Source organism: Cricetulus griseus (genome assembly GCF_003668045.3).
Source record: "Cricetulus griseus strain 17A/GY chromosome 1 unlocalized genomic scaffold, alternate assembly CriGri-PICRH-1.0 chr1_0, whole genome shotgun sequence".
NCBI lineage: Eukaryota > Metazoa > Chordata > Mammalia > Rodentia > Cricetidae > Cricetulus > Cricetulus griseus.
In genome coordinates, this window is record NW_023276806.1 from 29,555,365 (window position 1) to 29,567,373 (window position 12,009).

General features: G+C 42.4%; 1 protein-coding gene across 1 annotated transcript in view; it reads left to right on the forward strand.

The window, feature by feature from the left end:
• Positions 1-2,783: 2,783 nt before the first annotated feature.
• The window catches only part of Enpep (glutamyl aminopeptidase), a 72,590-nt gene continuing 63,364 nt past the window's right edge, over positions 2,784-12,009 (forward strand). Inside the window, exons 1-2 of the mRNA XM_027395690.2 lie at positions 2,784-2,956; positions 3,030-3,476. Coding sequence (XP_027251491.1) covers positions 2,799-2,956; positions 3,030-3,476 — 605 coding nt within the window. The 5' untranslated portion in view covers positions 2,784-2,798. The remainder of the gene's footprint in view (positions 2,957-3,029; positions 3,477-12,009) is intronic.

The window sequence follows — 12,009 nt, forward strand, 5'->3', positions numbered from 1 at the left end:
AAAAAATACATTTACATGATGAATTCCTTTTGACATTACAAGCAGAGTGGCCATTCTTGGTCATCTTGCAGTGCCCTCCCCGTCAAAGTCAAGGATTTTTGACAGGTCAGAGCACAGTCTCAGACCTGAGATGAGACACTATGTATCCAGACAGGGCAGAGTTTAAGGAAATAGGCATGTCAGCTGACCTGAAATTTAAAAAAAAAAAATGCTGCCAGCTTAAGGTAATTATGTGTACGTTCTTTCAAATAGTTTTTCTCTTCATTCTTTTCAATATGTTGAAGGAAATGTGATAACCATTTTGCCTTTTGCTTTTGGAGACATACTTCAAAATGTTTGACCCATCAAACATTTAGTGATATCTCAGAGGATTTTTACAGTAAAATGGAAGAGGGGAGTTCACGAGGTAAAATGTTGATTTATCAAAGGAAAAACAAAACAAAACAAACAAATGAAAAAGATCTCAAAAAGTTTCGGATGTTTCAAATATGAAATTAATAGTTACAATATGGACCTATAATTTAGAAAACACAACTCTTCCATTCTTTGTGTCAGCATAATTTCATGAGAAAATTCCACAAATGTTAGAGATTAGTGTTCCATCTTGGCATTAAAGGGTTTCTTCTCTTTCTAGTATTTGTTTAAATTTGAAAATTAGAATAGTTTAAAGTAGCATTTCTCAGAATGTGTCCCATGGAAGGATACAAGTTCCCTAAAAAAAAAAAAAAGTTTTTAAAGATGTTATCAGGAGCTAGAGACATGGCTCAGCAGATAAGAGCACTGGCTGCTCTTCCAGAGGACCCTTCAGTTCTGAGTCCCCACATGTCAGTCACAACTGTCTGCCACTGCGGTCTCAGAGGATCCCACATCCTCTTCTGCCTCTCTGGGCACCAGGTATATGTGCGGTGCACAGGCAAAGCACTCATCCACATCAGAGTAAATTACAACAGAAAACTCACGTGAAACTGGATGATCAAGATGGAGGTGGAGAGCAAACTGTCATTATCAGCTAAATATATTCCATAGTGTGTTCTCTTTTGGAAGCTCACAGTGTAAGGATTTGAAGACTCCGAGGTTAAAAAAAAAAGGACAATAGAGAAGATTCATGTGTGTGTGTGGTGGGGGTGGGGGGGCATACACGACAACAGATATGTGTGCACAGAGGCCAGAGGAGGACAAACGTGGCTGCCATTCCTCAGGCAGCTGACCACATTGTTTTTGATACAAAGTCTCTCTCCGACTTTAACTTATCAAGTAGGGTATGCTGGGTAAGGAAGCCCCAGGGATATGCATGTCTACACCTCCCCAACACTGGGATTCCAAGTTTTATACCATCACACTTACTTTATTTGTTTTCCTTTAACGTGGGTTCTAGGAACCAAACTCAGGTCTTTGTGCTTGGAAAACAAGTACTTATTGACTGAGCAAGAGATTTTAGTGTTATCTTACCTAAACCATGAGGACTGCTCTTTGGAAAGTGTTAAGCTTTTAATAACCATTTAGCCTTGAATATTTCTCCTCCTTAGATAAGAAAAGCTGTGCAATGCAGTAAATATATGGACCTTCAACTCAAACAACCTGGCTTCAGACACCAATTCTGCTGTTGCTCAGCACTGACAATGCCTCAGTGTCAGTCCCACCTCCTCTAAAATGGGCATCAAAATAGATCCGATTGCATAGAGCTATGGGAAAAATTTAAAGGCCAGTTTTTATAAGGTACCTTACATAGTGCATGGCATGTGAACAGTTATTGAAACTTCTGTGATTATGTTTGCATTGCTTTTGTCAAAGAATGGCTAGTGTCTGCACCTAAGCTACTCCCAAGCCCAGAAACTGTAAGCCTCCACACATGCCTCACTCACTGCCAATTGGATCATCGTCAATGGATAGCATAGGCCAGTTTTGGCACCTTTATCTGCTCCAAACCTGACTTACTATATCAAAGTCTCCAGAACATACTCTCACTTGGAACCAAACTCTGAGACAAGCAGAGAGTCTATCTTCTCAATTCTTCCATCCTCTCTCTCACTCTTTCACCTTCCCCAGCCTCCCTCATCAGCCAGTTTCTTTGTGTTTCCCCTTTGTCTTCATCCCCTTGCCTGGGGGACCTGGTTCAACCAATGTGTCACCTAATAGCTACGTGGTCCTTAAATTTTGGAATTCCTCCAAGTGTCCAACTCCAGGGCATGATTTCCACAGAGGGTAGAATTTGAATGTTTACATAATTTGAGGGATAAGAGGAAAAACAAAACAGTTAGCTTCTTTGGCAAGCGACCTAATAAAATAGTGAAATTCAAGAAGCCCTTTGGCTGAGAGAGCCGGACTGTGCACACAACGGGAAGCTCTGGTGGCAAAGGTTGTGTTTTATACTGTAAGCACGCCTCTTAGCCAAAGGCTTCCTTTCTCCAGGCTGCTGACAGAGGTTTGGCAAAATCTTTTCCTCGGATTGGCCGATAGGCTCAAGCCCTGTTTTATATTTAACTCGCTCCAGTGCAGGAGGGGCCAGCCCGGGGAGACTCTGTTTATAGAGAGCTGGGCCAACATTCTCATCCGAACTCCTCCTTCAAGTCAGCTTCTCTCCTGGGTCTCCATTCCACTCCTTGGTTTCCACATTCATCCTGGAGTGGCCGGTGGGGGCGTGCAGGAGTGGAAAAAGGCATTGGATTCCCGAGAGGTGTGGGGAAGCAAAGACAGACTGCCAACCCGGGTACTCCTTCCGACTGAAAAGGGAAGTCAGCTGATGATAGTTAGTTAAATTTGAAATCCTTTCATGTGTGACATCTGACTTCGGGAGGAAAATGAGCTGCATTTCAGGCAAACATGTGGCCATCATCTGTGGGGTGGTGGTGGCTGTCGGATTAATAGTGGGGCTTTCCGTGGGCTTAACCAGGTCCTGTGACTGCTCTGAAGACAATGGGCAGACCACAACCACGGCTGCTTCCCAACCTCCTTCCACGTCCAGCACAACGGCCAGCACGGCCAGCACGGCCAGCAGGCACAGGCACGGCCAGCACGGCCAGCACGGCCAGCACATCAGCCCTGCCTCCCCAGGACCCGGACATCTGCCCTGCCAGTGAAGATGAAAGTGGAGAATGGAAAAACTTCAGGCTGCCAGAATACATCAATCCAGTCCACTACGACCTGGAGGTGAAGCCTCTGATGGAGGAAGACAGGTACACGGGCAGAGTGACCATCTCCGTCAACATAAGCAAGCCCACACGAGACCTGTGGCTGCACATCAGGGAGACCAGGATCACCAAGCTGCCGGAGCTGAGGAAGCCCTCTGGGGAGCAGGTACCAATTCGAAGGTGCTTTGAGTACAAGAAGCAGGAGTACGTGGTGATCCAAGCTGGAGAAGAGCTTCCCGCCACCAGTGGCGACAGTGTCTACCTGCTGACCATGGAGTTTGCCGGCTGGTTGAACGGCTCCCTCGTGGGCTTTTACAGAACCACTTACACCGAGAATGGGCAAGTCAAGTAGGTGCTGTGTTTCTCTGAGCTCAGCTTCTGCAATGTTTATTGTCCTTTCCTCTTTGTTTTCCATCTTTTATTTTATTGGTCTGATCCCCGTCTTCCCTTGGCTTCAATTGTGCTTGTTCATCTGAGAAGCAAAATGTCTTGCCTTATTGTATTTTGAAATTCTATCACCAAGCTTCAAGGTCGTAAGTAGAACGCCTGGTGCAGAGAAGCCAGTAAGTCTTTACGACACCAGGATACATCATCACTCACTGCCTCCTATCTGTAACATCCACACAAACTACCTCAGAGTTTTATGAATGGATGCATTTGGTACATTTCGCTACTGATGTTTTTGGGCTATATCATGACAATTTTTATAAGAATAAACATTTCATTTGAAATGACAATTACATTAAATGTCAATTGTTATTTCGTGCAAGTTCCCGGAGAAGGGTCTTAATGGAAATTGCACAAGTAAGTGTTCATCTAAGGAGAAAAACCTAGCTGTGTCTGGTGGCCTTCTGTGGCCAGAACCAGTTTCTACCTAGGTTTTCAGGCAATGCTAAAGACATGTCCTGAATGGCAGACGTCTTGGAGCTGCCAGCCACAAAACATTTGATAGTAACACTAAGCCTTTACAATATAAAAGATGCTTTTCTTCCTTGTAGTGCTCCAAGCAGAAGTGTTTAAAGTACACAATAAATAATAATTATAAAACCAATATATATTCTATCTAATCTAACCTATTATCTTTCTAACTGATACTCACACAAATCGATGAGTTATAAGACCTTGGTTAAAGGCATAAGGGCCTTCCCTGAACTCACAAAGCCATCACACTGTGAGTACAGCCAGGAACCCAGGCTGAACTATATCTAAGCTGTCACTGGACATGGACCTGATTGAACATTTTCTTACACAGACTCTGCAAATGACTGAAAAAATCTGGGTGTCACCAATTAAAATGGGAGCTGGGGCCAGTCCTCCTCTGTGACTCTTACAGAGCAAAGCAAAATCTCTTGGTCAGATTTCTTCCTATTGTTGACCAGAGAGGCTCAGAGAGTAGGAAAAGTTGAATCAGCTCCACATTATTGTGTGGTACCTGAGTAAGCTGTAGAGAAGAGATAATTGGAAGAAAACATTGTGGGGTGGGAGAATCACATAGATCTATCATGCTAGCAGTCAAACTCTTGATTTTTTTCCATTTTTAAAAATGACAGCATAGCAAGATATAACAGTTTCACAGCTCAGTGGTATTGCCTACTAACGTGTTAATCTGCACTTTAATACTTCCCTAGATAACCAAAGTTGAAAGTGAGTTACATTTATATAACTATATCTATCTATGTGGATTTTAAAATTTAAAATATCACAAACGTTTTCTTTTGCTTTTAAATATTTACAAGAATCTGATATTGAAGATTGCGCACTATCTCATAAATGCATTGAATTCTCTCAGTTCCTATTGCTGGGCATTGGTGCGGCTTCCACAATATTATTATTATAAGCACATCAGAAGTTACTATCCTAAAAGTTGAATTACCAGGTCAAGGGTGCCAGCATACCAAAAAACTTTGTAGCACTAAACTTTATTTATACATGAATAGTACACAGTCATTGCAGAGAATCTGAAAAACAGAACAGTGAAAGGTTAAAAAAGTAAACACCCATCAATGACTTGTTATTTGGTATTTTTCTACTAAAGGACATGCCAGACACATGCCTTGCTTGGTACAGTCATGATGTAATTCACTCAGCTTTTCCATTACATGTGGCTATTTAAGTTGCTCCTACACAATGTAAGGAACAAGCTTATAAATAATCACCTATGCCTATCTCCAGTTTGAGTTTTCTGGTGTTTTTCATAGCATTGGTAGGTTTTTTTTTTTGTTGTTGTTGTTGTTTTTTTGTTTTGTTTTGTTTCTTGTTTTTCGAGACAGGGCTTCTCTGTGTAGCTTTGGAGTCTATCCTGGCACTCACTCTGGAGACCAGGCTGGCCTCGAACTCACAGAGATCCACCTGCCTCTGCCTCCTGAGTGCTGATATTAAAGGCGTGAGCCACCAACGCCTGGCCATTGGTAGGGTTTAAGCTGGGTTTTTTATGTTATGGTGGGGTTTACATAGAGGCAAATGAGAAGGTAAAAAGCCAGAGAAATCATGGTGGGAACAAGAAAGTGAATTTTTGGTAAGGTTTATTATATAAAGAAGCAAGTTAGAGATAACTTGTGGGAGGACACTGGAGACAGCTGTGGAAAGAAAGGAGGCAGTCACGATGGGGACAGGGGACAGAATTAGTGAGAGCGAGACAGGGGTCACAGAAGGTCAAAGACAGAAACCTTCATCCATGCATAGAGGAGATATTGCAGATCAGGGTGGAGAGATAGGCAATGCAGGTGACATCAAGATGGGGACAAGAGTACACATTGGGGGAAACGCCCAGAGGGACTGATGGTGGGGAGGGGGGCTGAAGTCATGGGTCTAGGATGCCTAAGATGTAGCATCTGAGTGACGGCCCTACCTTTTAGTTGATACTGGAAACAGAAGGAGGTGGTGTAGAAGGAAGGAGAAGAAGTTGATGTAGAAATTCAATTTTAGACCTGGTGAAGCCTCTTAGACACAGCTAGTGAGGTTTGGGGCAAATACCTCTGAAGCAAAAAGCTAAGGTTTATGGTATGATTTAGTAGCTTTGTGAAAACGGTGTCTATATGGGAAAACGCATTAGCACACACAAATGTGCATACTCCATTGTGAGGTTTTGATCTTGAAATTTTAGCTGTCGTCAGATGATCCTCAGCTTGTGGAAAGTTATCAGTACAGAGTGAGATTTATGAGGAGGTCTTGTATGCTTGTTGCAGGGCTCGTGATTTTTGTTTACTTTGGAGGGAAGGGAATTTTAGATGGCCTTTAATATCTTCTGCATAAAAAGCAACACAATTTGGAATTAAATAACGAACTGGTTCGTTCAGTCCACCCTACAGCTCCACTGAGATGTAAGAGACCACCCTGCATCAACTGAGCAGCATGACTTGGGAACCCTTGACAGACTGTAAACACAGCACTGGTAGTTGCTACCCCTACAGCAGAAGTACCCCCCTCTCCTGACCCCGCTTAAGGATTTTAGCCAGCTTTGCTGTTTGTCTTGCTGGCTCACATTAAGAAGTCGTTGAACACAGTCTGGGAGTCATCCTTGGGAGCATGGTGCCAGGGACTTACGAGATAACCCAGTCCTGTGGGGTTTTGTTTTCTAAAGTTGATTCAGAGTGACCATGGCTTCTCCTTCCTCAGCTTTCTCAAAAGCATGTTGGTCTCATGCTGTTGAGGAAGGCAGACAGAGGCACTCACTGATGGCGAGTTAATAAGCTACAAGGAGCAAGATTTTAAAGTCCAGTGGATAAGTTATTAGCATGGCCCAGGGAGGCCTCCTAGAGAAGTGGCTTGCTCAGCACATTTGCTGGTGTAATTAATTACTCAGAACACTGCAGTCACTTCTGAGTGTCTCCTGCTGTTCTCAGGCAGTTCTCATCCATTTGCAGCCCAGCTAAGATTTTAGAAAGGACTTTTAATCGTCAGATAAAGACTGTGACCTAAAGTCACTTTATATTGCTGTCTTATATACCTTATTTGCAAATTTGCTTAGCATTTAGCAAATTCTGGTGGGAATTCAAAGAGCTCAGAGTTTTCTGAGTTCTTCAGTAGAAAATAGGAAAAACAAGAAACAAGCTACCTTTTCTTATTGTTGTTATTTTGGTTTGGTTTGGTTTTTCAGAGACAGGGTCTCACTATGTAGCTCTGGCTGAAAGTCACTATGTAGACCAGGATGACCTCAAATACACAGAGATCTACCTGCCTCTGCCTCCCAAGTGATGGAATTAAAGGCATAAATCACAATGCTTGGCACAAGTTACCATTTTAAAATATGGTTGTATTACCATTAAGACTTACACACAATATATTTTTCCAGTATATAGTCCAGCTAAATAAATGGACTTTAAATGTTTTAGACTGCAGAAAGCACTATATCATAAAATCTGGGTCTAGTGTGGTAGTACATGTATAAATCCCAAAGATTTGAGGAGAAAGACCACCAACCCAAGTCATCATGGCTAAATTAATTAAAGCAAGTTTTTTTTTTTTTTTTTTTAGTTTGTGTACATGGACTTTCTCTTTCTAAGGGTGGGGTTCAAGAAATCAGCATTGGAAGTGAGGAAGACAATGTTTTTATAGCTCAGGGGTAGGGGGTTTCCAAATGGAGGGTTTGGCAGACAAAATAGTGGGGTTACAGGAGCAGAACATAAACAACAAATTAGTCTTAACAACCTCTTAAAACAAAGACATGTTTGCAAGGTGGTCATACCAATGTAGTCACTCAGGTGGTTACAGTTATTGTTTCCTGGAACAGGCAGTACAGAAACATTTGTAGTTACAGTTACAGGCAAGGGACAGCCCCATCCTTGAGAAACAGAGATGCAATCATGAACAGGAATGAACCTAGTTTGTCTTTACTATAACATGGCTTTTAAGCCTAAAGTGGAGGCAGGCTGGTTCATCGCATGCTTATCATGCAACGCTGGGGCAGCTGAGGCAGGAGGATGAGGAGTTCAAGGCGTACCTGGACCACACAGCATGGTCCTGCCTCAGTAAGGCAAAGAAAGCATAGTTTGTCCTTTAGATTTCTAGGGAATAGCATGGGTGTGTCTTGGCACTATTATACACATGTCAAGGGGTTACTTCATATGATGGTCCCTAAGGTATGTCCAGCAATATTTACTCTGGTGACTACGTTTTACACCACCTGAAGACACAAAATCAGGTTTTGTGACTTGCTGAAGGTCACATGTGGAAAGACAAAAGAAGATTAGAATCTCAGAATTTTTCCTCTTAGAAGAGAGTTTTTCCTTTAAAATCACATGGCTCAGCACTTTGATGGGGGAGGGGAGCAATACATATTTTACCTGCCTGCTGGCAATTAATATCATTCATTTTCCCTAAACAATCAGGTCTCCATAATTGTGTTAGACTTGGTGCGACTGCTGAAAAGGCCACTGAGGCAAAACAGACCCACTGCCTGGAGACGCCTGCAGCTCTCCTGGATCCCTGTGTTCAAGAAAGAGCAAGAGCAAAAACACTCTATTTAGGAGAACAATTGGTCAGAGACCTTTGTAAAGGGAGCAAGTAACAGGATTAAACATTTCTCTACCCTGGGTTCTCAGGAGTTTATTCGCTAGCATCTTGCAGAGAGTTGACCTTTGAAAAACCTGTACAGGCTGGGCATTGGTGGCTCACACCTTTAATCCCAGCACTCAGGAGGCAGAGGCAGGCGGATCTCTGTGAGTTCGAGGCCAGCCTGGTCTCCAGAGCAAGTGCCAGGATAGGCTCCAAAGCTACACAGAGAAACCCTGTCTTGAAAAACCAAAAAAAAAAAAAAAAAAAAAAAAAAAAAAAAAAAAGACAGAAACAAAGGGAAAAACTTATACAATGAATGACTGTTGCCTGGAAGGGCAGCTTTGCTCCCTGCTTATTCTGGGATATTGTGATGCTCTTACTTGAGCCAGGTCCCTCCCAACACACACACACACACACACACACACACACACACACACACACACACACACACACACACACATTTCCTGGCTTATTTCTTTGGTGGACCAACCTGCAACATGATTGTTCCCTTTTCTTCACTCCTGGGGGTTAAAAAAAAAAATCACAAGTCAAAACAATTCAAACGAACTTGGCAGTTGTGCAAGAAAGGGTTGTCCCTGCCTGCCCGTTGTCATAAGTCCTTCCTACTCTGGGAAAACATGATGGGTTCTTCATAGTCTGATGTATTTACATTCCAGTGCAATCTCCAAAAGGTCTAAAATTAAGGTTTATTGCAGGACATGGTGGCACACACCTTTAATTCCTGTAGAGGCAGAGACAGGTGAATCTCTGTGAATTCAAGAACAACCTGGTCTACATAGTGAGTTCTTGGGCAGCCAGGGTCACACAATGAGACCCGTCTCAAAGAACAAAACAAAATAAAAACTGTTAACATCACAATAACAATAATTATTCTGTTGCAGAACAGGTCCTTGACTAAGGCTTGATTTAAACAAAACAAAACAAAACAAAAACAAAAACAAAAGCTGTCTAACAGCAGCTTTAAAAGAAAAATCAAAGAAATTAGCATCAATACAATTATGTAACTCAAGAATTCATAATCGGGTTTCTTCAGTTAGCCCAGCAATGGCCTGCCAGTTTTTCTTCTCCCCAGTATCCCACCTTGGAAGTGTGTCCTGTGCCACAAGCTCCTTCAAATCCAAGTTTTCCCCTAGCCTTCCTTCATCTTTCTTGATGCCGGTAGTTCTGAAGAGGATGGGCCAGTTATTTGGGGAATGCCCCTAAGTTTCTATTTGTTGGCTCTGTTCAATGATCTTTTTAAAATGTCATCGGAGTATTTCTGTCAGGAGTATCAAGGAAGCACGGCTGTGTAGCACTCAGGAAGTGGTGAAAACTGCTTATAAGTCAGTGATTGTTGGTGATGCTACTTAGGAAACCATGTCCTTCAGGTAATTTCCAACGGCTTTCTCCAGAGTCAGAGTAACAGGGCTTGTAGGTCATTTTTCCAGAGAATATCTGAAACAGGCAACTGTATCTTTACCCAATTCTTTGGGGTAAAGAATTTCTGAAGACTTTCTGAATCTGGTATTCCTTCTCAAATTCTTGGTCTCTAAGAGTTTGGAATGTGTTTCATTGATAGTGTGTGTGCTTAGCGTGCGTAAAACCCCAAGGCCAGTCTCTAGCATTGCAAGATAAAATGTCTATAATCTTTTTAAAGAAGAATTTAGATCAAACTTGCAATCAAAGAAAGAGTCCATGGGCTTTCCTAATTAGCTTCTCTGCTTCGGTGATAAAATACTGACCAAAACCAACTTGGGGAAGAATGATTGGCTTATGCTCCCATGTCACAAACCATACATGTCGGAAGTTAAGGAAGAAACTCAAGGTGGGACTCTGAAGAAGAAACTGAAGTGGAAACCAGGAAGGAATGTTACTTTGTGACTTAATCCCCATAGCTTGCTCAGCTTGCTTTCTTATAGAACCAAAGACCAGCTGCTGAGGAGCCACACTACCCATAATGGTCTGGGCCCTCAAGAAAATGCCTCTCAGACACACCCATAGGCTATTCTGATGGGAGGTAATTCCCCAATTAAGGTTCCCTCTTCCCACATGTCTCTAGTTTGTTAAATTGGAAAAAACTAACCAGAACAATGGTTCAGTTGCCCCAAGCCTGATGACCTAAGTTTGATCCCTAGAACTCACATGGGGAAGGGAGAGAGAGCTGAATCCAGCAGTCGTCCTCTGACCTTCACACTCTGTCACTGTGTCCCCCACCCCCACACACACCATAAATAAAATGCAAAAAAGTCACTAAAATGAACAAGAGAGGATTCATGTGTTCTTAGTTTATTCAATGGGTTATTTTCCCATTCTGCTGGTTTTGGTGTTCCCATTCCCATAGGTTTGGCAAGTAGTACTCCTGTCAAGAAGATACCTGTGTCCTTCTGACTGGTTCCCATGATTCTTTGAGTGCTTCTTACTTTCTTGACAAGATGATCTTGGTCAGCAAGGACTTCTTGCCCAGCCTAGAAGCAGCCCCTTCTCTAAGGAGCCCCAGCTCCTCTCAGTAGAGAATTGCCTTTGGAACTTGTCATCTGGAAGCAGAATGGTATCTGCAATGTGTGTTATTATGAGTATGGCGTGTGTGTGGGGGGAGCTTTTTTGTTGTTGTTGAGACAGGGTCCGGCTATGTACCAAAGCCTGGCTTGAAACTCCTCAGTGTTGGGATTATAAGGGTGAGACACCCCTCCTGGTTCTTTAGCTTAAAAGTCTTTGTGATACAGCTTCTTTAGTTCGTGAGAACCCATGTTATCCTTGGTACAGATTGTTGGTGACAGCAATCAATGTTATCTTGCTTCTAATGTTTTTATTTGCTGTTCTTTCCAATGAGCAAATAAATATGTGATCATATTGTTTTACTGTAATATGCTTATATATGTATATATATATAGATACACACACGTGTATATATAAAGTTTGAAATTCTAGAAATGTTAAACATTAACAGTTTAGTGAATATAAGCACATGCCTACTAGTAGCCATCAAGGATGCTGCTGTCTTTTCAAAAGTGGGCTTTTTAATTTAAAAAGCTATGTAGGAGATTGCACACAGGGCCTTGCACATATCAAATGGGTGATCTACCACTGAGCTATATAGCCCCAGCTCTCAAAATGGGGCTTTAGGTCAGGCTGACATTTTTCTCACTAGGGAGAAGGCTCAGCACTCATTTGGGATGAAAATGGACAGGAGTTCTGTCCTTGCTGTAGCGTAAGCATGGAAGAACATGCCACTGGGACAAAAGGAGGTTACAAGAAAATACTCCTCTGCTCAGTGATGGGACACACCTGCTTATAGCTCCCAACATAGAAAGAGGCAACTGGGTGTGCATGTGTTTGCCTCCTTGTTGCTCAGTGACTTTGGGTAGAGTATCCCCAAAATTCTAAAACC